The 27,121-nt window shown below is 35.0% G+C and overlaps 1 protein-coding gene across 1 annotated transcript; it reads right to left on the reverse strand.

Annotated features, from left to right (window-relative positions):
• Positions 1-2,300: 2,300 nt before the first annotated feature.
• ODAM (odontogenic, ameloblast asssociated) lies at positions 2,301-10,981 on the reverse strand. Its single transcript, XM_008069909.1, has 11 exons — positions 10,918-10,981; positions 10,780-10,821; positions 10,200-10,247; positions 9,086-9,319; positions 8,371-8,418; positions 6,112-6,216; positions 5,300-5,347; positions 4,464-4,535; positions 3,881-4,042; positions 3,582-3,640; positions 2,301-2,511 (listed from the first exon to the last, which is right to left on the reverse strand). The coding sequence occupies exons 1-10, from the start codon at positions 10,966-10,968 to the stop codon at positions 3,611-3,613; spliced, it is 840 nt and encodes a 279-aa protein (XP_008068100.1). The 5' UTR covers positions 10,969-10,981; the 3' UTR covers positions 2,301-2,511; positions 3,582-3,610.
• Between the last annotated feature and the right edge of the window lie 16,140 nt (positions 10,982-27,121).

Here is a 27,121-nt window from a genome sequence, read left to right on the forward strand (position 1 = left end):
ATGATTTCTTTTGCTTTAGAGAACCTTTCAGTTTGACGAGGTTCTACCTGTCTATCAAAAAACACAATGTCACAACTGACCCTGAAGAAATTCAAAAGATTATCAGAGATTACTCTGAACTCCTGTATGCAAATAGAATTTTCTTGCATCATACACCTTCCAAGTTTGAAACAACAAGAAGTTGAAACTGTAAGCAGACCAGTAACAATCCAGGAAATTGACTTAACCATGAGAAACTTCCCCATTAAAAAAAAAAAGTCTTGGACCAGATGATTTCTCAGCTTAATTCTATAAGATATACAAGAGCTTATATAAATCTTACCGAAAGTGTTTCAGGCAATCAAGAACAATGGAATTCTCCCTAACTCATTTTATGAAGCTAACATAATACTGATACTCAAACCTGGCAAACATACATCAAGGAAAGAGAATTACAGGACAGTCTCTCTGATGAACATAGACACAGACATTCTTAACAAGATTCTAGCAAATAGGATACAATTACACATCTTAAGGATCATCCGTCATGACCAGATAGGCTTAATTCCTGGCATGCAAGACTGGTTCAACATTTGCAAGACTATAAAAGTAATTCAGCACTTTAATATATCTAAAACTAAGAACCACAAGATTATTTCATTAGATGTAAAAAAGGCATTTGACAAAATCCAGCATCCATTCTTGATAAAAACTCTTGAACACCTAGTCATAGAAGGATCATTCCTTAAAATAATAAGAGCCACAGTAAACCCACAGTCAACATTTTGCTCAATGGACAGAAGCTGGAAGTCTTCTGATTTAAATGCTAATATCTTTCAGCAACATCCCATAGACACACACAGAAATAATGTTTTACCCCCTATCTGATCATCCCTTAACCCAGTCAAGTTGACGCATAAAATAAATATATTCATTTTTTCAAATTATTTATTATTGTATCCCCTCATATTGCTGCACTCTTGAGTTACTTATAGCCTAATTCATAGATTTATGTATGTTTTTCTGAGTTCTTCACTATCCCTTCTTGAACAGAATAATTATGTTGTGTTGATTTTTCCTTTTTAGTCTCTGGTCACCCTTTTTAGCCTTTTCCTCAAAGAGAAAAGCTGAGTACTTGCTGTGTTCCAGGATTTATTTAAGAATTTAACATGAATTATCTCATGCCAATTTTTAACAATCCTAAGAACTGTTGAAATTTTGAGACGCAAAGGTCATAGTTGCTAAATACCTGAGTTTTATCAGACATCAGGTTTGGCTCATATGTCACTCCAAGTCTTAAAAGATTAGTCAATTAGCCAGAATTATATTTATGTAACACACCTACTTAGGGGAAAAGGGTACAGAATAAAATGAAGGTAGACTAGATGAATATTGATTACTCTTCTGTTAGGATAAGTGGCAGATTCAAGGGTCATAATGTTATTAAATGCTGAAACAGGTAAGATTCCAGGAATTGTGATCTACTTCAAAGCCTGGAATATTCACCAAAGTTATTGGAAGCCACCGAATGCATATTTGCTCCCTCACTCATTCATTCACTTAACTCATTCATTTTTCCTTTCATGCACACTCACTCACACACATCATTGCACAGACATGGAGCACATTGTATACCAATTTTTCTATTTTCTCAAAACTTCAGCTGATGGTCCAAAGTTAAGAAAAAGTACAAGTACTTTCATATTCACATGTGAAAAGAGGAAAATTAACATTTTCTGAGTACTCTGTATGAGCCAGGTATCTTACATGTGTTATTTCATGTAGTTCTTGCAGAAATTATAAAAGGTATTTTAATCTCCAATATACACTTGAGAAAACCGACACTTAGACAGGTTTAGTAACTTGCTACAGGCTCAAAGCCAGATTGAAAGTCAGATCTGATGAAACCCAAAATCTATTTACTATTGGAGGCAGCCTCTCTCAAACAATCATACATCTTCCTGGGAATCTGTCCTTTTGGATAAGAACCTCTGTCTCTCTATGAAGCTGTGTTATATTAGGAGTCCACACTTCACAATGTTCTTTATCAAATAACTTTGATTTTCATCAAGAGTGCATCAGAAGAAAGCTGACTGAATGGGCCTGGGGGGATTAAGGAGATGATATGCCAAAGCTAGGTACATATTTTAGTTCATCAGTCTCAATCACCACACACATCATAAATCCAATGATGGTGTATCGGTTTTCATGGATGACACCATTTTCCAGGGGCATCCTTTATTAATGCAATTACTCAATTGATTTAATGATATTGGCTTTATTTTCAATGTTGCTACATTCTAGATATACAGTAATAGAATATTTGAAAAGAAAATCATTTTGTAAAAATAAGACTCATTACATGATTGTATTATTTTTCTATTACACAGTTATAGAACAGAATACCATTTATAAGTAAAAACAAATTCAAGAGAAAAGTCAAGATATTTTGTATATTCCAAAGAACTGATATTAGCATTGAGGAAGCAAATAGCCTAAAATGATATCCAAGGGACCACCACATCTCTTTTTCTGAAAAATATGATAGAAGGACATGTTAATACAGTTAGACTGTTTTGTGTAGAATTTTCTAAATACCTTATAAATTTCATATCAGAGAATTAGAAAGCTTTATTTCACTGGCATTGATATCACACAGAAATAGGTCATAAAATAATGAAATCTCTTTAGCATTTCTGATGAAATAACTTGAATGAATTTGCATTGTATAAAATAGCACATTAGCAAGGAGACTTTTCTAAAGAGGAACTAATACTATTCACTTTTGATTGTATTTTTATAAACATTTTTCATCTTAAGAGTGCTGAATATTTAATTTCATAGAAGGAGGAATCAGAAGAGACTCATAGACAGCAGAGAGGAGATTCAAAAACCTTTGTCTCTCAGTTTGCATTTCGGGTTAAATTGTTAGCTTTTTATTGTGTTTTTACTTTTTGATGCCATTCCTAGCCTGTTCTTCTATCATACTCCCACTGTAGCCTCCTGGTAACCAAGTAAATTAAGACAGGTAATTTGCCAAGATTTGTCTGGGAATAAAAGTCATAGAATTTGAAGTTTCCTTGTCATCGTGCAATTTCTTAATTATTTTGAGATTTTATTTTATTCCACACTAACATGGCTATGTTGCCATTATTACAATGTTTATCTTGGAACTGGAAATGATTTGGGAGAACTGATTCTATACAGTGTCTATGGAATGTCTTTTATATGGACCTAGTATATTTAGTATTTGTGTTGTTGTAACCTAAACCAGGTCATAATATAGGCAGACATGATTCTTAAAATTTGATTTTGCCTTTTATAAATTGTTGAAGTTGGGCAACCCTCTCAGGTCCTCCTCCCACTCTGGGAGCTTTTCTGTCCTCTCAATAAGTCTTGCTTTCTAAAAAAAAATTGTTGAAGTCTCATAATTATTAATTTTGTAGACAGATGTAAGCATGAACTTTTTTCATAATCATTTTGGTAAGAACTCTTCGTTAGTGCCTCTAACCATTTTTTTTCTTTTGGTTTACACTTAAGGCATGACTTTTTTTTTCTTTTGGTTATGGCACTTAAGGCATGACTTTTTGGCCAATACCTACCAAAAGCTCTGAATGGTTAAGACAACTCCTTACGGTTCTTTTAGGCTATCAGTCTTGGCCTAGTGAGAAAAAGGCATTCATAAGCAACCCCTATTAAATTAAAATTAAATTGTATTCTGGTTAATTATAAAAAATCATTGTTGGCCACCTTACATAGGGTTAAGACTACATATTCAACTATATCATTAGCTGTCATATTACCTCCATGACTAAGTCCTATAAATGAAGCACTAACTTTATCTCTGTAATTTCCATTAGACAACAATTTCTTACATAAAATGAATTTTTGATTACTCTACCTTCTCTTCCAGAAGCTCTGGGGTAATAGCTGGGTTTATAGCAGAAGTAAAAAAATTGGTTGTGCTGGGTTTTGGTGAAGTTGAAGGCATAATAACTCCTGCCTTGTCTTGCCTAAAGTTTATTACTTCGTTTTGTAAGTATGGTATCACTCCTCCTGATGGCTATAGAGAATGAGGATAAAAACAAAGGGGTTTCAAGTTCAAGTAGAAGGCAAAAAATGGGAAGAATATAAAGCAACAGGATCAAGATGCAAAGCAAGCATTCTGTTAAATAAATAAGTTGCCTTTATTAGTTTTTTAGGCCATAAGCTATATTTTAGAAAGACGATGAATATATGCTAGCAAACATGATTGTTTCTTAATACCTGCTTTTAAATAAAGATGCTTAGAAGAGTACCTGGCAGAGTACTCAAAAGTATTTGATGAACTTAGTGAATTGAATCTTGGCTAGCAAAAGATTACAAGAGGCAGAAGCAATAATTGTTGATAGAATCATAATAAAGTTGACATTGAAATGAAATTAGCTCAGTAAGCTGTCGTTATTGATTTCCAGTAGCTGTCAAAGTGTTGTAAGGAATCTCACCATCACTGCAGTTTCGAGGGCTGTGCCTAAGAGAGGATCAAAAGCTAGTTGCTGCTGTCCTCCTGGAATAGCCTTAACAAATACAAAGTTTTTAAGAGTCCAAATTAGTGCATAAATAAATATGTTCTTGGACCACTCAAAATAGTTAAGCACTTCCCAAATTAAACTATCTTCTTAAAAACGGAAATAACAGCTTATTGAAAAGGAGTAAAATATTCCTGCTATTAGAGAACTGACTCGACACCCCAGTTCTGCTTCAGTTCTGGAAGCGCTGCTTCCTAATATTTTCTGTGAGGCCTTGGTGTTCTAGTGAGTACAAACAACCCTGTAGAACAACACATCAGACAAGGCTAGAAAAAAACAAGACAACTTCCTAATCTCTTCTAAAGATCATCATCCTAGTCTCAAAAATACCAGGTGTCCTCAAATCCTGGCTCATGCAAGTGATTGTTGCTTCTTTATCAACTACAACATTTGTCTTGCACTGTCATCCTTGCCTTCTAGGTGAGCATTCTTAAGATAATTATGGAACCATTCCCACTTCGTGAAAACAAACAGTGTAGAGTGAACCACCACCTTTTTGAACTTTCCCCCAAATCACCTAAAACAAGCCCCAAACTTAAGAGAAATCATTCTAATATCTTTCTGTTAAGACATCCAAGATTCTCCATGTGTGCTTTCTCCTCTCGTAATGAGTGAATAAATACATCCAACTTTGTTCAATTAGAGATGTTTTCCTGGTGATCTTTGGCTGAAGGGCATTTATGCATTTAGTAGGCAACAAAGCAAGTAGTTTCAAATAATTTTTAAAAATGAAAATTTATGCATGTACTCACAGGTTCTACTTGTTGTGGAATGTATCCAAATTGAGTATAGAATGGTATCTGTCAGATTTTTGGAAAAAATGCATTAGATTGGCTCTGATGCTTTTGTCATAAGCTTGTGATAAATGATTACTTTAACTATTTTTTATATTAACTGATTTTTAAAAGTTCATATGTTCCAGTTGATAAAAATTAATTATTGTTATATTAGCAAGAATCCTTTTAATACCACATCATTTCTATGATAAAGCTCTCTCTTTCTCCCTCTAAAGCAATATGACGTTTAGAATTAATACTGTCAATTATTTAAAGCATAATTTTAAGTTTTCTCTAACTTGCAATGACAGTTTTTGGAATGATTAAACTATTTAAAAAGGACATTTTCATTCTAACAAAAACAGTGCCAATTAAGTGTGGTCCAGGTGGATTTACATCAGAATTCTAAAAATTTATTGCCGTTTCGCACAATTTAATATAATGGCATCTAATTGTGTCTCACTATACGCTATATACATACACACACATATATGGAACGGTGACTGCTAGTGAATTTTAAATGTAAGAAAACTCCAAGATTATTCAGCTTTCGACCTTGATTTTATCTTAATAATTTCATCTATTAAAAATATAGCTGTGGGGATCATTTCCAAATTAGTCTAAGAAAATTATATATAGGAGAGAACAATAGATTGCCGTTCTGCCTACCGGTTCACTCTGTGTAGTATTTGCCTTAAATATATTCAGATACTCTTTTCTTGGGACTGTACTTTATTTTCTCTTTTCCCAGGTGAATTAGTCTGATAAAAATTAAACATTTGCAGTACCTGCTTCTCAAATTGCTGCTGTCCTGTTTGTTGAGGTGACTGTGCGACTGTTTGCTGAGGTTGTTCCCAGGGTAGGAACATGTAAACTGGATAGTATTGAAGCATCTATTTGTTACAAGAGAAGAATATGAGATTCCATTAGATCAGCATAGGTCCTCCTTTTTATCATCTAATGCCAATATTATTTGTGTTTTGTATATAAAGTTTTATATGATTAAGTATGAACAACAAAAAAATGGATGAAGCAGCCCTTTCCAAGTTTAAAAATAACTTGTATCCCACATGACACTGGACTTTATTTTTAAGGTTGCTAGGTAAAGCATATTTAGGAAATAGTGAGTTCAATCAAGTATAAAGGAGCATTTTATTTTAAAGGGCATCTTGGAAACTTTATATAAAAATTACTTGCAATGCCTAAAGGAAGGATAGCTTATGTAGCTTTATTCCCTATATTCTTCAGAATCATTATTCTAAGCCGGGCTAGTGGCTCAGCCTGTAATCCCGTGCTTTTGGGAGGCTGAGGTGAGTGGATTGCCTGAGCCCGCGGGTTCGAGACCCGCCTGGGCAGCGAGACCTCATCTCTACAATAAATCAAAAAATTAGCCAGTCGTGGTAGCGTGTGCTTGTAGTTCCAGCTACTTGGAAGACTGAGGTGGAAGGATCGCCGGAGCCCAGCCGGTTGAGGCTGCGGTGGCCGGGAGCGGCCACTGCACTCCAGTCTGGGAGACAGAGTGAGACTCCAACTCAAAAAAAAAAAAAAAAAAAAAAGAATCTTTATTCTGCAGGACATGGTATTGGAAGTTCTGCCGTAATGAATGAAATGTCATGAATGTATTGCCTTTAATAATTGACATTTTATCAAAATAATTCATATACATTTTAGAATATTTGGAAAATCAATTAATAGACAAGTAACAAACAAAATCACCTGCAACTTTACTATCTACATTATCATATGCTTTCTCCTTAATTATCACCGTCTTACACACTTATATGCTTGTATGTGTTTATATATGAGTAGGTGTTTATAGAAAATGAAGATCATAGTCCATACATTCATTTTGTGCGCTTTTTTTTTGCATCATTAAGTAAGAGACTATATTAGGCAGAATTAACAAAACAACAACTATGGTTTCAGAAGGAGTATACTTTGTACAGCGGCTCTTAATTCTGGTTAAGAATCATAATCACCTTTGAGCATTTTAGAAGATAACTATATTTAGCATCTATTCATGGCTTTTGATTCATTAGGATTGAGGTAAGGTCCAGGCATTTGGAATTTTTGAAATTACCACCAGAGATTCTGATGCAAAGTAAGGTGAAGAGCCCATAGTTTGGTGGTTAAAGAAAAAGACAGAAGGAGTAGTGAATCACATTCCAACTCAGCAACTTACTTTCAATAGGATTGTAAGTTTGATCTCATGAAGACTAGGCTTCCTGATCCTTAAAATGAAGTAATTAGATTTGTCATACATCTAATTCTCTAAATGCTTATGTCATAGAATGAGATAGTGTCTAGAAGAAACTTTTGTTTTGTAATGGGAGATGATGTGGGAGAAAACTATATAATTATAATAGAGGCAAATAGTGCAGCTTTTTATGAAAAGGTCGACACTCTGCTGATGAATAATATAATAATTTATCTATAACCTTGTTTACTTGAACACAGGATATTATCAATTAATTATTCTAGCATTGACAGTGTTTTCCATTTTAATATGATTATGCTAGCTTACGTGCATTAAAAAAATATTCCCTTATTTAATGAAAATTCCCACCATTTGATTGTAAAATAGAGTTAAATTAAAATATAGAAGAAACTGGGAATGTTTTGAGCAGAATTTCATAACTGCCAAATAATGTGGGCATGTGTATCACATTTCCATATCATAAATATTATGAGTTTAATGCATTTCCCTCTGAAACAAAACTTAGAGTTGGATAAAGTCAGTCCATTGTAATTTTCTTTGGATGCAGAGAGGACATGATCTGGGGCTTGAGGATCTCTTTACTTCCAACATAGCAATGCCCTGGAAATTCAGGAGTCCTGAAATCTTAGTTGCCTGTTCTTAGGGGCTAAGTGAGCTCAGCATCACCAAACTGATGCCAGGCCAGCAATAATGTTATGTCGACAGTGAACCCTTGTGTGGGTTTTTATAACCCTGCTGTAGCCATCAGAGCTAGAAATATAAAAGAAAGCATTATGGAGAGTGTATGTAGCTGTCTTTTTCTATGAACAGTGTTACTCTAATCACTTACCTGTGTTTGATCTTGAGGCATTTGGAAGGAGAATACATAAGGCATCACCTGACCAAAAAAAATCACATAAAAAATTACCTTGACTCTGTTACTTAAAATTCCTGAGCTGCTTTTCATAGGGCTAGCCATAAAAATGTATCATTTGTATTAGAGGCTTCCAAAGCAATAAATTTTCATTTAAAAAGGGAATATTTTTAAAATGAATGTAAGCCAGTATAATCATATTAAAATAGAAAACCCTATCAATGTTAGAATAATTAATTTTATAACCTACTGGGTTCGAGTAAACAGGATTATAGATCAATTATGTTGTTTATCAGCTGTGTTGAGCTTTTCATAAAAATCTATACTACTTGACTCTTCTATAATTATCAGTTTCCTTCCACATCATCTCTCATTACAAAACAGTGTTATTTATTTTATATGCTATCATTACACAAGCTGCCTTTTTTTAAAAGATGAAATTTCCCTATTTTGTCCCTGATTTGCTTTGACTTTTTCTGTTTGTGCCTGTATCCTAAAATAGCTAATGTAAATGGTATTTTCATGTTAGTAATAAGAAAATGTAAGGAAGTACTTTCAGTGATGATAGAAACAAATTATGGGAAGAAATTATTGTTCAAAAACTCCTGTTTGCTAAAAACTAATTCATTCATTTTCATATTTAATGTGCTGTTCTCTCTCCTCAGGATAAGATGAAAGAGCTCTGACTTACGTGATCAGGGTTTTGTTGTGTCTGCAGTGGTGTTTGAGGCTGTGAGGGGTACAATTGGCCTGCCTGGGCTCCTTGGCCAAAACTGGCCTGTCCTGGGAAAGATATTTGATTTGGGAGCAGTCCAGCAAACCGGTCTGTGGTTGATAAGGATAGCAGGGAGAGTCCTGGAATTTGAGCCTTCTGCTGCTGCTGAAGAATCCCAGAGAAAGGTGGAATCCACGAATTAAATGGGCCCTGGAAGGAAGCAAAAGAAAGATGGAATTTCTCTATCATGACAGAAAGAATTGAAAATCAGCCCCGAGCAAGAAAGAGACAAAATATGAACAATTTCTATACTTTCAATGTTTCATAACTAAAAAAGACAACACCCACCATAAACCATGCAAATAATATGAAGTAATGCTAAATTCCCAATGAGCACATGAAATATGGGGCAGAATGAGGTTGATAAAAGAGCACAATGTTGGGAGGTGGAGTTAAGAGGATTGCCTGAGCACAGGGGTTCGAGACCAGTCTGGACAACTTGGCGAGACCTTGTCTCTACAATAAATCAAAAAATTAGCCAGGTGACAATAAATAAAAAAATTAACTGGGCATGGTGGCCCACGCGCCTGTGGTTCCAGCTATTTGGAAGGTTGAGAGGGAAGGATGGCCTGAGCCCAGCTGGTTGAGAATGTGGTGGCTGTGAGGGTGCCACTGTACTCCAGTCTGGGCAACAGAGTAAGACTCTGACTCAAAACAGCAACAACAACAACAACAAAACAAAAGAACACAATGCCTGCATTTTCCAGATGAATTTAAAATTTAAAAAACGGTTCCCATCTCCCGCCTCCTCCCCCAACTGGTAAGATGGTATGACTTTGTGTAAAACAGTTAATTATCTCATAGCTGTATATATATACACACACACACCAAGTGCTCAACATGTAAATGTTAATCAAATTATAGTTTTTACTTTAATCTTTAAACAAGTGATCATTTAGACTCTATGGAACAAATGTATAACTTTAAATATAGAGATTTTAGAAACAGAATCAGGAAGCATTTTTTTCACATTCAGGAAATGAGAACTAGAAAAATATTCCCCTTAAGGTAATTATTGATGTGGAGGTACCTGAAGTTGTAGTGACAAAAGTTGGCCATTATTAAGATTCAGAAGTAACTAGAAAAGATAATATAAACAAATTATGACACATGCTAAAATGATTACGAATAATGTGTATTACAAACATAGTGCAAGTCAGGGCTGGTTGGTGAGCTTTTTGTAAGAAGTGAGACATCTTCTCACTAAGCTCACATCAAATTACAGTGCTTAAAAGGTGGAATTTAAAACAGAGCCGGGATTTAACCCAGGAAGGATTGTGCATTCTGTGTTGTATGTCAGATTGCCCAGCTGTAACCCATTTCAGTGGTTTAGACCGTCATTTTAATCTTTTAAACACCTGTAGACACCTGTATTAAGTACTATTATAATAAAAAGATATAAAAGATATTGTCCTTGTCTTGGAAGAATTTGCAACCAAATAGGGAAGGTAGAATAATATTTTAGAGGTAACCTAAAACAAACGTGAGCGTCAAAAATGTGTTTGGAGATACCAAAGAGCTAGTGGGTGTGAATGCATGATACTGTGAAGGCTTTTATCTCTTCTGAGTTTCCATTTTTTAAAGAAGGAGATTGTTTGATTTAAACTAACCTCATTGCTGTTGCTTGCAGACATGAGGCGCTGTGGAATAAGCTAAGAACAAACAAACAAATAAAACACAGAAACGGTAAAAAAGAGATTGTTACAGACTTCACACAATGAGATCAGTAGTACCGTGAATTCACTTACTGGAGCTGACAATGTGGCTCCTAGGAGCCCAAGAAGAATTATAATTCTCATTTTCAGATGATATACCTAGAAAATAAATTGTGATATTTAGCTTTTATAAAACTCTGTACTTGAAAATAATGACAAAAATACTTAGTATTGTTTGATCAGTGGAGTAGTTGAGTGAATTCTATAGTGTTTACTTACATTTTAGAATTGTAAAGATTATATTTGTAAATCTCCATAACAAACTCATTTTTTTTTGAGTCAGAGTCTCACTCTGTCATCCAGACTGGAGTACAGTGGCATGCTCATGGCCATCGCAGCCTCAACTTGCTGGGCTCAGGCGATCCTTCTGCCTCAGCCTTCCAAGTAGCTAGAACTACAGGCATTAGCCACCACACCCAACTAAGTTTTTGATTTATTGTAGAGATGTCTTGCCAAGTTGCCCAGGGTGGTCTCGAACCCCTAGGCTCAGGCAATCCTCTTGCCTTCACTACCCAAAGTGCTGGGATTATAGGTGTCAGTCACTGTACCTGGCCAACAAACACATTCTTTTCTCTTAGAGCAGCTGTTTATAAAATCAAAATCATTTGTCTATCCCTTTAGCTTGACCAAGAGGTTCATTTGGTGGCATATGACATAGTCAAATACATTAAAGAATGAGAGGATCTCACCTTTGTGCTGCTCTACATAGAAGGGAACACGTCCTTCAGACTGTGGGAGACCGTGGTAGCCAACAACTCAGGGTTTTATTATTATAATAGTTTTGATATCATGTTGAAAAAATACTACAATAAATATCTGATAATGCCAGATTAATATAATCATTTCTACTTAAAATCCTGTGAACTTTAAAATATATTAAAATTAAGCAACTGAATCAATATTTTTTTAATTTAGGGAAACAGATTATGAAATTAAACTACTATTGATTTACAATGTAACTGCGAAAGTATATTATTTCTTGTCCTCTACATGTGAAAGTTTCTTTCATCAATGACTTAGCCAAGCATTAAGGTGGTCTTGGCAGTCTATCCTGTAAAGTTCACCAATTTTATTTCTTAAAATTATAAAAGCAGAGATTCGATGTCTTACCTTACTTCTGGGACTACAGAGAAAAATTTAGAACCGTGCGAGATTTGTGTTTCTTTTCTCTTTCAGTACTGCCACTTTGAGCTTCTCTAAATTTTAAAACTCATCTTTAGAAAAAAAGGACCAATCATTTTTCAAAGAGTCCAGTGATTCAGTGGATTTCAGACAATGGCTTAGCTAATAACCCCTTTCCTAATCATCTAGGTGGTATACAAACTCCCACACTTGTCGTAATGTTATTAAATTATCCCCTGAGAGATGTTTTCTTGTGATCATTTCTGGCTTCTGGTTTGGTTATGACTAACTCTTTTAGAATAATTTTATTCTACTCTTTCTTTTATCAACTTTAAAATGAATACCCTAATTGAGTAATGTTAAAGGTTTTTATTAAACTCAAGGATAAATGAGTGATTATTTTTATTTCAAGAGCAAAATACATAATTGTTAGATAGAAGACATGTCTAAAAAAATTCAAATCTAGAAGTCAGAATACTTTTATTCTTAAATGCTATGCTAAACAAATATGGGCTTGTTTCATTTAGGTTTGACCTTGAAAACACAAGGAAATGTCCTTTTATCTATGAAATGAAATTCTAAGAAAAATTGCTTAATTTCTATATGTCCGTAAAGTGTATTTTTATATGATAATGTTGCTTGGAAAAATAATGTAATAAATACAAAGCATAAGAGCGTACATTTAAAAAATAATGGTAAATAAATGCTTTTTATTTAAAAAATTATTTTTTTGCTAAATATAACTTTAACATTCAAAATTCAGTTAAGTATTACTGTCTGCACATCATTGTTATTTAAATTTGCTTCATAAAGGGGGTAGTGTTCATCTCATATATGTGTTTTTTTTGTTGATTTCTTAATATTCACTTCACTCTAATAAATAGTCCAGGATCATAAGCATTGTGATAATCTATTATCAATTAATTTCTATTATATGAATTCTTTAGCTAATTTAATCTTGAAAATGAATGGTAGCCTTATAATGCAGGAAAACAAAGTTATTGCCTTTTAATAAATTTGTTTTTTTTTTAGTAGGATGAACACTTAAAGCTTGCATAGCTCACTCAAACTGAAATAATTATACCACATGTTATTTTGCTAGTCAAAAAGTCCTAGAAGTACACAAATCATTAGCTAAAATTTAAAAGCCCCTTGTCTTTACTAAAGAAGAGAAGCTACCACTAAGATTTTATAATTGTTAGAAAGTGTTAAATTGAATTAAGTTGACCTAAAGCTGCCTTGGTCCATATTTTAAGTTTGGCCTAATGTTTTCTCATACATAGTGAACTGGAACTTGATCGTAAACAAACCCTAATTAACTCATGTAACAAGAAGTTGAATCTCAGCCAATCACTGCAGTCGAGTTTCAACCAGTTGAGGGTTGCCAACTGTTCAAACCATTTTTCAAATAAAGCAAATCACAGCTGCAGACAATCTGGCTGTTACTGTTTGTCTTTTCCATTTCCTGTATGTCATTTTCCTTTTTCTGTCTATAAATATTATTCCACCATGCATGCCCTGGAGCAGCATGGAGTTGATCCTTACCTATTCTGGTTCTAAGGGCTGCCTGATTCACAAATAACTTTTTGCATTAAACTCTGTTAAATTTAATTTGTCTAATTTTTTTAAACAAAGAAATTTCCTGAGATTTATGATAACCGTCTTTTAAAATTAGCTAAAAAATCAGACCATAGATATTTTTTTAAATTTACTTTTCCACCCTAGATATTAATGACACATTTAACTAAACTTAAAGTTTAAGGTGGTTAATGCAACCAATTATTACCTGGGAAACAGGAGATTGTTTGAATAAATGAGTGAGGTAGAAAGTTCTATATTGACTGGTGATATTTATTAACAATTAATGACCTTTATCTATTTTGAATACTGTCAAATTTATACATCATACACTTCTGTCATACCTATGGGGTGACTGACACAGGGATAGAAAAATTAGTATAAATGGAGAAACAAATATATAACATATCCACACTGCAAGGTAATGAGATTTTCTAATGAATTCTGCAGGATCTTAGGCAGCTGACCCTATTACTTAGTCAGAAAGTTTCAAGGGCCAAGTACTGAAAAAGTTAGAAACTGTACTACAAAGCCAAAACATGATCAACTAAAAATTATTCTGATGATGAGTGATTTTGTCTAGCTACCTTCCTCAGATTTGAAGGTAGTTGAAGAATTTGTCATTCTTTTTTTAATTTTTATTTTTCATTACTTGAATATCCTTAAAAAAGCAGTTGAAACTCTCCAGTTATTCACCAGTTAATGTGGAAAAGAACAGACTATTCTTTAATATCTGAAAACTTTCAAGTCCTTATGTTGTTGGAGGCAAAGTTATCTCTGGGTGGGAGGGGAGAAGCCAGGGAATGTAGTTTAGTGCTCATCACATGGTAGTGTGGATATGGTATGTGTGTGTTTCTCCATTCATACTCATTTTTCTATCCCTGTGTCAGTCACCCAGTAGGTATCCCACTGAGTTTTGTTAAATAAACGACTCCTTCATTCAGGAGATCAAAAAAAAAAAAAGACTGCCCAGAGCCAGAGCAATGTCAGTCTGTATGGATTAAGTTGCAGGGACACAGATGAGGAAATCCTGAACCAGACGTTGCCATTATAACTTTAGTATTTTGTTTTAGTTCAATTACCAGAACACCAGACAATCTTCCATTCAAATAAAAATACAAAAACATATTTCAATGTCAAGCGCATATAACTATTGAATTATGTACCATTGAAATTATTCATATCTTAGCTCTGTGCCAATAACATAAATGAAGAGTAAATAACAATGTCTTATAAGTTAGTCCTTTCAAAATGTTATCTTTACTTTCTCTGTCCTTCAACTATCCTGAAAAATCAATCGAGACTTACAGAGTGCTGGTGTGAAGTAGACCAATATTCTGTTAAAATCATGAAAATTTAACTTAAATTTTATTACTGCTAGTAATAAAAATAACTTTCTTTTATCTGACCTAGAGTATCTCAGGAATTTCTAATGACATACACCAAGGTAGACAGGGTGTGTGTGTATATATATATATATATCTTATCTATCTATCTATATATCACCCTCATGTTTCTAATGACATACCAAAGTAGACAAGGTATATATATATATATCACCCTCATGTTTCAATGAGAAAACTGAGACACAAAAAGTCAGTGACTTCATTCATTCTTTCATTCATTCATTTATATAGCAAATATTTATTGCACAGCTTCTACAGTCAATGTCCCTGCTAGGCATTCAGAACTTAGTGCTAGTAATAATAGAAATGCTTCCTGTCTTCATGGAAATTCCAGTTTTTCCCCCACTCTCAAGAAGTTACCAGAATTCAGATCTTTTGATGCTTAATCAAATAGTGCTTTCTAAAGCACTCATTTCCTAACTAGAGAGTAGAGACACATGGCACCACAATAAAAACAATAGCTAAAAGTGCAGTAACTTATGCAGTAAACACAGAGAACAGCAAGCTCTTCTATTACATAAGGTGTTTACTTTTAACTCTCATGAGACTTTACTAAAATTCCTCCTTCTATTTGATATTGTATATTACTGGACATTAATTATTACATACCCACTATGATAATACATTCTAGTTTAATGTCTCTGGCTAGATTAGATGAATCTGATTGTATTATATTAAGATTTATAGGCATATACATGCAAATTAAGACTATAAAGTATAATTTCCAGGAATAATATGTTCAGAAATAGAAGTATTATCTCAAGCCAGGCAAAGTGGGGACAAAAGGGAGGCCTAAACTTTGCCTCTATGATGTCCACTTGTATACCTAATCCTGAATTGTACACCACATCTTTAAAATAAAATAAAAAAAGAAAAATAAAGTAATATATCTCTTTCTTTTTTTTTTTTTTGAGTTGGAGTCTTACTCTGTCACCCTGGCTGGAGTGCAGTGACACACTCACGGTCACCACAGTCTAGACCTGCTGGACTCAGGTAATCCTTCTGCCTCAGCTTTCCAAGTAGCTGAAACTACAGGTGTGCGCTACAACGTCTGGCTAATTTTTTGATTTATTGTAGAGATGAAGTCTCACCAAGTTTTCCCAGGCTGGTCTCGAATCCCTGAGCTCAGGCAAGCCCCTCACCTTGATCTCCCAAATCTTCTTTCTTTTATGAAAAGATCCAGGAGTTTTAGAGTAGTTTAGAGGGACAAGCACACAGCTAAGCTTGTGATCTATCAGCTTCCTGCGATTCCCTAAGTGTGGCAAGTAAGACATGCAATAGGAAACAGGTTCTCTCAAATACAGTACATCCTGGTCTGGGCATAAATCAGCATCCACTTTTCCTGAAAATAATTTTTATCAGTCCCCAGGTCTGAAATGGTTTCTTTCTCTACTAAACATCTATCATATTTATTGTATTTATTTTGTCCTTTTCTTGGTGAATTCCTGACCTGCCATCTTAATGACTCCTGCATCTGTTTGTTTGGGGCCTGAAATCAGTTTGACCGCAACTCGGTTTTTGTGCTACAAATTTCCAGAAAAACTAAACAAAAATAAACAACTCCATTTTAACCAAAATCTTATCGTTCTAGTAACATGATTTAAGATTGATGTCATGAGAGAGCAAGTACACAATGTTTGGCTAATTTCTGGTTTTCTTTTCAAGCACTTAGCTGAACCCGTGCTGTGGTCATGGGACTGTCTTGTGAGTGTTCCAGTCAAGGGGTGTCGTGCTTGCCTGACCGAGAGGTCAGGCTAACTTCATTCTCCCTCAGAATTCTAATACTTTTTTTTTTACATGAAAAGGTTAGCTTTTTAGCAAGATGCTATGCTTCCTGAGAGCAGTGGCATATTATTCAATTGCTCAAACACTTGCCATCTTGTCTTTCTATGTATCTTATTTTCCCTCTCCTTTCTCCTTCCCTTTATTCTTTCTACTTACCCCTTTCTACCTCCTCCTCCTTCTCTTTTTACTTCCTTATCTCCTCTTCCAATTCTTTCCCTCTTCTTTTAACATAGTTTAGAAAGCCCTCCTTGATCTAGCCCTTACTTTACTGTTCATCTTCACTACTTCTTACTCTTCTTGTTCACTAATCTCCATTCACACTAGCTTTTCTTCTGAGTTTTGAACATGTTGGATTTATTGTTCTTCAAGGCCTTTTCACTTGCTGTTCCTTATGCCTGTCATGCTCATCCCAACTCAGGACTGGTGCCTTCTTGTAATTTGGATCTCAGGTAAGCTATTACCCCACAAGAGAATGTTCCCTGATTAACTAACCTAGAGTGGTTCCCTCTATCATATCATCCTATTTAGATGATCTGCAAAGCACATATCACTGTTTCACGACTAATGTATTTATTGGTCTACTTCTTTGGTTACCTATTCTTTTTAGGATTTTTCGCAGTAATTTCCATATTTTACCTTCCTCCATTAGAATTTAACTTCATTAGAGCAGTATCTTTGTTTTATTAAATTCTTTATGCTCAGTGCCTAGATCAGTATCTGACACATTACAGGCACTTAAATATTTGTTGAACAATTAGATGATTATTCAGACTTGAAAATTTCAAAAATATAAGAGTAGTGAAATTAAATGTTACTTACAGCACTGACAAATATTGAAAGTCACTGAAATGTTTGATAAAGTATTATTTATATTGCTTAATATAATTTATCTTCTTCCTAGAAATTTATTCCATCATATAGGCATATTAAAAAGTATCAAAATGGTTAGTGCCATATTCTCTATGTTTCAAAGCAAAACTATATGCTTAGCTTGATTTAAATAGTTCTCTGTGATAGAATTTATTACCTTGTTTCTGGTATTTACATGTAGAATTGGATAAAAAGAATGGAGATTTGTAATTATGTGTTTCTGTATTTTAATGTCTTGATCCACACACTTTTTGGGCTTGCTGTGCTAACAGTGAAAGGAGAACTGATATTTGTTGCTTAGAAAATATGTCTGTGTGTCATATCTGAATGTTAAGGCATGGAAAAAAATGGAAGCTAGATTGTGACATAAGGATCAGAAATAGAAAAAAATCAGATGTACAGTTTATGAAAAATAATGTTATGAATGGGAATTGTATACTGGAAGCCACTCAAAATAATAAGCTCAGATTATGGGGACAAGTTTGGGTACAAAAGTTGAAAACTGCTAGACACTAGTGTGTCATCCTGCTCTACTTCGGAAACATTTCTGTTTGGATTATTGATGGTGATTAATTGCCATTCAAATTCATATCACTCTGTCCTTTGGAGTAAGTAAGGTAAAAATGTCATCTTTAAATTTTAACTCTTTTTCAGAATTCTCTATCGGTCTCTGTAATGGATGCTGTGATGAGCAAACCGGAGGCCCATTCAGAAATAAAAGACTTCTCCCCCTAGCTCCTGGGAGTGTTGCCAGCAGACAGCCTCTCTAGAATGTGCCCCTCCTGTCTCTAAGGGCATTCTCCCTTCTCAAGACAGCGACCATCCTCTAACATCCACTGAAGGCCAGGCGCTCACCATCCCAGCTCCAGAATTCCCCTAGAATTGGCTTCTTTTAGTTCACTGTCCAATAACTTTACTTCTCCCTCTGTCTACTAGTGCTTCTTGTCCTTCTCTTTTGTGGGTGTTAGTTTTCAAGGACCCTTAATATGTTTCTTGTTCATTAATCTTCCCCTCAGTCTGCTTCCTGGACAGCTACCTCTGAGTGACGTGATTAAGTGACTTGATCATAGTTTATCAGTGTTAATTATTTCTCATCCATTAGCCAGCTCTGAATTACTATAGAGAAGGGCTATTTCTGAGAAATAACTTCAAACTTTCTTATCTCATTTATTGAGTGCTGAATTGTGAAAGCTATCTCTGTGTCTTAGGCCAAATCGGTTATCCAGACTTAACATCAACTTGTTAATCAACGTATCATATATTTTAAGTATTAGTGATAATTAAGATTCAATGTTAGCTGAAATAATGGACATAAAATGGTCAAACAGAAAAATCTTAAGGCTCTACATATAAAGTCTAAGGTGGAAACCTTTACTGCTCTTTCTTTGTATAGAATAGTTTATAAAACTTGCCCCCTGTCATGCCATTGCAAAGCACTTCTGACAGAAAATGCCCAAGTTTCAGAGGAAGAGGGAGGGGGGAAGGGGAGGAAGAATGCACAGGGATTTGTTCCTGAGTAAGAAGTGCCTGGCATTTTTGTAGAGCATCCAACAGAAATGTGAGCACTGCAGGCATTTGCGGAGTACCAAGTTAGGACCAGGAAAACCTTCAAAAACTGCCTCACAGTTTATTGCATTCACTTGTTATCAATTTCTGATTGTCTCCATCTCAAAGAGGAGCTGTATGTAGGACTGAGGTTAAGAGCAAGGGCTCTGGAGTCATACTTCCACATTCTAACCTCAACAATGGCAGTTGCAAGCTTTTCAGCTGTGGGCAAGCTTTAAATCTGTCTGAAGCTCAGTTTTCCTTACTGTAAAATGAGGATTACCTTCTAGGCTATTGAAATGATTGTTCTGGGCATATAATAAACACTGGATGTGAATTACATTAGATGTTAGACTGTAAGTACCTTGAGCATTCAAGGGACTGACACAATATAGTAACTGAATATATATTTGTTGAATGAATAAAGTATGATATACAGTAGTACCTATTCTTATTATTTTTACTAGCTTGTTAGTTTGACTGGCATTTGGTGCAAAAGAAGAAAAGCAAAGAGCCGGTGTGATATTACAAATAGAAGATCCACAGAACACTAGTGTAGAGGAAAGATTCTGGACCAAAACTAAGTAAGGATTAGTCCTTTAATTAAAAATGTTCTTTTAAAAATACAAAATAATAACCGAGTTCGGTGGCTCAGCCTGTAATCCCGCGCCTTTGGGAGGCTAAGGTGAGTGGGTTGCCTGAGCCCGCGGGTTCGAGACCCGCCTGGGCAACTTGGCGAGACCTCATCTCTACAATAAATCAAAAAATCAGCCAGGCATGGTAGCGCATGCCTGTAATTCCGGCTACTTGGAAGGCTGAGGCGGAAGGATCGCCGGAGCCCAGCAGGTCGAGGCTGCGGTGAACGAGAGCGGCCACTGCACTCCAGTCTGGGCGACAGAGTGAGACTCCAACTCAAAAAAAAAAAAAAAAAAAATACAAAATATTAATTTCAAAATATTAAGAAGAATCCATTTGCTTTTACCAATTCCTCTTTCCCTCAAAGTCTATCCTTTTCTTTCCTCTAGGCAGTGATGTGTGGTGAAAGAGATCTCCACCAAAAAAACCAAAAAAAAGCAAAGCACTCACGTACACATACACACACACACCACACCACAACACAACAAAACAACAACAACCCTGACTTATAGCATCTCCCAATTTTTACAGTGTAAATACTCCCGCCAGGGCCAATTACAGGCTACTAACTGTTTAACAAAGCCTTTTAAATTACTATTTAACAACTGAATCTCAAAGGACAGTAGGAGTCAATTCCAGCAAATCATTGTCTTCATATACTTTATATTGCTTGAAACACCAAAATAAAATAGCTTTGTTGCCCAGGTCATAATTATTTTACGTGATATGTCTTACATACCATAGTACTAACAGCCAAAATTTATGCTGAGGATGTAGTTACTTAGAAATATGTAAATCTAGCTATTGTTTAGGGCCTTTTATCAGGTTCTTGGCTATGCTTTAAAAATACATTTTCTGAATTGATCTTCATAAATATCTGCAAAGTAACATCATCATTAAACTTATAGGGAAACGTGACTCAGAGAGGTTAGCTAATTTGCCCAAGGTGGAGTAGTTTTTTAGTGATAGAGCTCAGATTTGAGAACAGGTCAAAAGAAAATATTTCTTACACCATCACACTCTATAGATTTGCACAGGAACAAGATATTGGATAATTTTTCCATGGACATTTGAGATACATTAAATCAATTTTATAACTGCCTTGATTAAATTTATTTTTCATCCTTTGTTGAAGATTCCCCAGATCTCTTGCATAATATAATCCCTGGCATATATATATTCTGTTATAATCAATATTGATTTCTGGATTTTCTGACACTTGCCTTAGATTGTTGGGGAATTTTTTAAGACAGAGGTATTGAGCTGGACAGTTTATTTCTGCATCTCCAAAGGCTTAAGAAACTCATTGTGATATAAGGATTGTTCCAATCTATAGTTTAAGTGCCCTTGGCTAAGATTATCAACCATGAAGGTCACCTTATAATAGTGCTTATTGTCTAGGTCATATTTCAGGGAAAGAACTTTGATTTTCTCTATTCCATTTCCAAGAAGCCTTTTAACCTCCAAAAATAATAATTTAAAGCAACAGAAGCCAAGAATTAATAAACTAGTGTCATAGACAACTTTCCTCATCAGACTGCTTTCAGAAATATAGAGATACTGCAAACACACCAATACTGAATTTCCATAGAGTATTTGTTTCATTGGTTATTTTAGTCAGTAGTCAGAATTCATTTTTAAGTTACTAGTCAATTTCTTTTTTTTTTAATCAAATAAGAATTTCTTGTGACTTCTGATACATGACATGACTTGCAAGAGTCCTACGTTCTTTTTAAGATTAAATTCATGACTATATTGGAGTCACATTTTAAAATATATGTACATATCTTCCAGAGCATATTCTTGCTCTCACATACTTTTTTTTCCCATATATAGATATGTATCTCAGACACGCAATTGCTTGCACATTCCTGTAAAGCATCACACACTCAACACCTATTTCTGAATGATGAAGTTAATTAAAATAGAAAAAATACATTGTGAATCTAATGTGTGGATTGTGCCAGATATTAAGTACTTTATTTTCATCCATCAGCTTAATTGTATTAATTCTCACCACAACCTTGAGTTATATATAGAATTTCTATATTCTTCTTTTACAGGTGAGGAATACCTGGTTCCTCACTGAGATTAAAAATTGTTCATGAGTTCCACTGTCAGGATCAGAACTGAGGTCTATCCATTCTGAAATCTTCTTGACAGTCATACTATACCGATAATTTTAATAGACCCATTAAAGTCATAATTTTAAAAAGACCTATTCCATAGCCTTCATGTTTGCATTTTTATGTATGTCACATTTTAAAAATAACTTTTACTTAGTGAATCAAATTATGCTCTGGCATGGATTGACAGATACAAACACATCTGTAATTGTGTTTTGCTTCTCTTGTGTTCTGCTATAACATGCTTGCACACAAATTAAAGAAATGCAGCCTTCATTGATAATTTATTATTAAAATGATGCCTACTTTACAATATCCTGATAAATATAATTTTCTTATGTGTTTTACTCACCAGGCAAATATTTTTAAAAATAGTGTCCTGAGGACAAATCAATTAAAAAAACACTATAAAACAGTAAACCAGAAGTTGTGAATGGGTGAAAAGAATTACCTTGTAAGATTCATTAAATTGGCAGCTAATCTCTGTAAAGGAGATTAAAAGAGTTCCTAAACAAATATTATGTAATGATTTGCAAGATGCCTGAGATTATTTGTCTAAGCTCAGACTTTGAATAAGTGTTAGGTTGGATTGAAATGACTATCTTAAAAACCAAGGTGAATGAAGTAATTTGTGGGAAACAGTTTTGAAGCAGGATGGTCTGTTTGCAAGGACAGCAAAAGCAGCCTACTTGGGCACTTTTTCTTCAGTAATTACTCACCCTGATTTCTCTAGAACACAAAATTTACTGAGTAGGCATGTTAATTATTTGCCCCAGTGAAGCATGTTCATTGGGTTTTTTAATTATTGAAGCAAGAAATTTACATTTGCTTGGGGCCATCATACAAATTCTAAGCCTTGGATATCACTGAAAGTTGGAATAAAAAAGTAAATCTCTTCTAAGTAGAATTTAAAATATTTTTTTAAATTTTAAAGATGTGGGGTACAATTCAGGATTAGATACATAAGTGGTCATCATACAGGCGAAATTTGGATCTCCCATTAATCTTCACTTCGCCTGATTTGGGATCAGGTATCCTTACTGATGGAAAAAATGTTCAGCCTCACTAATCATCTAGGTAAAATTAAAAAATTTTAAAAATAGCTTTTAAAGATACTTTTAATACTTCTTTATAAAATTATGTTTGTAAAGGAATAGAAAATCATTTTATTTTGATTGAGAGGAATAAAGCTTCTAGTTGTATATTTCATAAACACTTCAGAGAACTGACTTTCAGATTCAAAGATTAGATGAGCCTTAAGATAAAAATGCTTTTGGCACAGAGGGATACAGTTTGAGTCCAGAAAGAAATAACTGTGATGATTTGCCCTGGGACAAATTGTGTATATTTAGGAGAATGTGTTTTAGAAATTTCTGGCAGTTCCACCGTGATCTTATGAAATTCTTGGTAGGAGAAATTCTTAGAAACAAATGCATTGTTCTTTTCTTTGAATGTTAAAAATATCAAATAATTCAAGGATGGCTTCTACCCAGTGATGCACAGGTCTGGGTAGGTGGATGGTCATGAGATTTCTGGGTGTGTAACCACCACGTAGCACCAGGTCCAGCATAAACCCTAGACTGGCAAAAATAGTAACTGGTCATGAAGTACTACTAAAGTAAAATTTGTGAGTCCCACACTATCACCGACACAACTGAACTTATTCATGCTCTTCGGATAAAAAATATTGTTATAAGACAACCCCTGATGAAACACAGGGTAGGGTGGCTTGTAAGAACATTAACTCCCATTCATGGGTGGATATGATAGATTTTTACAAACACAGTTCCCTATATCTACCTACAGTTTTTGTGTAGATGTCATGTGGATAGCATGACTTCACCATCAAAAGGCCTTAGATTTGAAATCCCATTTCAGATACTATTAACCATGTAACTTTGGGCAAGTTAAATAACTTCTCTGAACTTCTTTTCTTCCCTACAAAATGGGTCAAATTATATACGTATCTTCAGGATATCTACAGAACGTAAATGCCACTAAATAAGAAAATGCGTTTCCCAGCACAGTAATGATTCTCAATAAATTACTTTAGATGAAATTTGATACATCTTGATCTTTTAGGGAGAAATCTCTAAGAGCTGGAGGGAGTTTGAGAAAGTCTCCCACATTGATTCTCATATATGTGACCCTTCATTACAGTTTAAAGTAACCGGATTGCATTAAGAAAAAAGCTACTTTGAAAAAAAAGTTAATTTTATCAGTAGAGTAAGAATAAACCTTCCCAAACAACAGATATTGGCAAGGATGTGGAGAAAAGAAGCACTTCTACACTGATGGTGGCAGTGCAAACTAATTCGGCCTCTATGGAAATTGTGTGGCAATTTCTAAAAGAACCAGTAATTGACCTTCCATATGACCCAGCAATCCCTCTTCTGGAATTCAAATCATTCTACAAAAATGTTACCTGACCGGAGTCGGTGGCTCAGCCTGTAATCCTAGCACTTTGGGAGGTCAAGGTGAGCAGCTTGCCTGAGCCCATGGGATCAAGACCAGTCCCGGTAATTTGGTGAGACCTCGTCTCTACAATAAATCAAATATTAGCTAGGCATGGGAGTGCACACCTGTAGTTCTGGCTACTCAGAAGGCTGAGGTGGAAGGATCACCGGAGACTACCTGCACATGCTTGTTTATTGCAGTACTATTCACAATAGCAAAAACATGAAACCAACCATGCTGCCCATCAAAAGTGGACTGGATGAAAAATGTGGTACATATATATATAATGGAATATTACGCAGTCGTAAAGAAGGACAGAATTATGGGCTTCACAGCAACTTGCGTGGATTTGGAGTCTATCATGCTCAGTGATTTATATCACAGAAACAAAGAACTGAGTACCATATGTTCTCACTCATAAGTGTACCCTGAACATCAACATAAAAGGGATTGGGAGTAATGGGACACTGCCAGAGGATGAGGGCACATAACATCAATAAGCATTCCTGATCCTAATCCAGGTGAAGTGAGGTCCAACAGAAGCCCCCAAACCTCCACTGTACTTAAACCTTTTATGTACAAAATGCTGACTTGTACCACACAACTTTAAAATAAGATTTAAAAAAAACAGCCTTAATTTTCTTATGTGTCTATCTTCTTGTTGTCTTCAACTTTCTTTTTTCCTTGAAAATTCCATGAGTTTATTGTAGATATTGATTTGGCTAAATCTTGGAATCTCCTGTTACAATGCAGATAACTTTATTTCTTCACCGAAACATTATTTATTGAGTCCTAGCAATAACCCAGCGATAGTATACTCAGAGCCCTTACTGTCTAATACATAAGAATTATGTTGAACAAATGAGTGTGTCATGCTTTGATAAAGACAGAAATGAGACAAGGCCGTGATGAGTTTTGTGGATCGGGGATGGAGTGAACTGACTATATAACTATATAACTTTAGAGCAGAAAATCCCTGAGCTGAGTCTGGAAGGAAAAGTAGGATTTCATTGGGCAGACATAAACTGAAGCAGAGTTTATATCATGTGCAAATGTGTGGGGCATGACATAGCTTGATATGTCTGGGGATAATTCATGACTCAAGATAATTGGAACATAGGATACCTGTGGAAAACTGATGGGAGATGAGGTATGGCAGGTAGTCAGAGGCCACATTACAGTTTTCTAAGACAAAAAAAAGTGCTTGGATTCTATCCTGCTAGCAGCTGACATTTATCAATTAAACAAGAGAATCTATGGAGTTACTCAAAGGTAATGTCTACCAAATATTACCACTTCTCCTTGGGTACATGTAAAGTTCTAGTTTCCAACCCTTGGCAGTATTCCGGATGGTTCTATCAGCTTGAGTGTCTTCAATCTGGATTCCCAGAAATTGTATCGCACTGCAGAAATAAATCGCCTCGTTTCAAGCCACTGAGATTTGGGGGTTGTTTGTTACTGCAGCATAACTTAGCTTGTCTTTTATTATTACACTGTCAGACTCGTGTGTTTGCAAGATCACCCTGGCAGCAATGCTATGGACAGACTTGAGTAAGGCAGGTATGAGGGCAGGACTCCATTGCCATGTGTGCCTGAATGGGGGCTGTGGCAGGAGCACAGGACCCAACTGTGTTCTGATTCTGTCTTTGCCCTTTGTTGCCTGTAAGATCTAGGAGTCATTTGACATTTTTCAGGATATTATGGATTTCAGAGGATAAGTATTCCTCTCTTGACTTTTCTGATTTTGACATTTGGTTATACAGATTTGGAGACCAGAATCTAGGGACTACTATAATAGATATACTCCGATGATATAGAATTTTTAAAAAATGGAATAATAGATTTCAGTGTTTCCTTATTTTTGCTTTCTGCTTTACCGTTGCCACAATCCTTCCTTATACCCTGTCCAAATGATTTATTTTTTCTCCTTAATCTTACTAAAGGTTTTTCCTGGGATTTTTCCTTCCTTCTTATTTGCCAGTAAGGGCGGAGGGGTAGTTTCCTGCATTGGCATCAGATTACCCTGGTTCTGAGATAGTATCTGTAGTACTTCAAGAGAGCTGCCTAACTTTTCCAGTTCCTAGTTTTTTTGATCTGCAAAATTGGACTAATACTTTCCCTGTGGGGCTGTTCTGAGAATTAAAACACATTCTGAAAAGCACTCTGTATGCTGACATATAGGACTACTCATTAAGTTGTAGTTATATCTATTATCATATTAATATTGTTAATATTCCCACTTCATTCATCTCAGCCTCTCACCTCCTGTTGTTTTGTAATGCAAGGGTCTCAATTTCCATAACAGTTAGTTATGGAATTCCAGCCATCCTTTTCACTTCAAATTTCATAGCTCTATTATTGATGTCTCAGCACTTCTTTGAACTTCACTTAATGAATGATAGTCTTGGTCCTATAAGTTCTTGATGATTTTTAATTACAGTTTAACTCTTAATATAGTACCAGCTACTTGAGGGTTTTATTAATAAATATGGGGCATATATATTTTGTCAAGAATTTTACTTTAGGACACAAAATCCTCAGGTCCATGAACTATGTATAGAGTCAGTCAAGTTTATAGTTGTGTGACTCTATTCATATAGGATTGACAGGGTGATGGCAGAATAAATATTGTTAGGTAGCTTTTATAAGCATAAGCTCTAGTTAATAGGCTAAGGGAGTCCCTAAATGAAATGATGCCCATACACGTGTGTG

This window comes from Carlito syrichta, unplaced genomic scaffold, assembly GCF_000164805.1.
Source record: "Carlito syrichta isolate Samal-C Ts95f unplaced genomic scaffold, Tarsius_syrichta-2.0.1 Scaffold312467, whole genome shotgun sequence".
Taxonomy (NCBI): domain Eukaryota; kingdom Metazoa; phylum Chordata; class Mammalia; order Primates; family Tarsiidae; genus Carlito; species Carlito syrichta.

What these genes read in the sequence shown, in the direction of transcription:
- ODAM (XM_008069909.1), bottom strand. Translation starts at nt 10,968, where the DNA reads ATGAGAATTATAATTCTTCTTGGGCTCCTAGGAGCCACATTGTCAGCT. An exon ending in CTGCAAGCAACAGCAATGAG is followed by an intron (nt 10,248 to 10,779) that starts GTTAGTTTAAAT and finishes TATCTTTTCTAG; the next exon opens with TTACTTCTGAATCTTAATAA. An exon ending in TTTTGTCACTACAACTTCAG is followed by an intron (nt 9,320 to 10,199) that starts GTACCTCCACAT and finishes GCTTCCTTCCAG; the next exon opens with GGCCCATTTAATTCGTGGAT.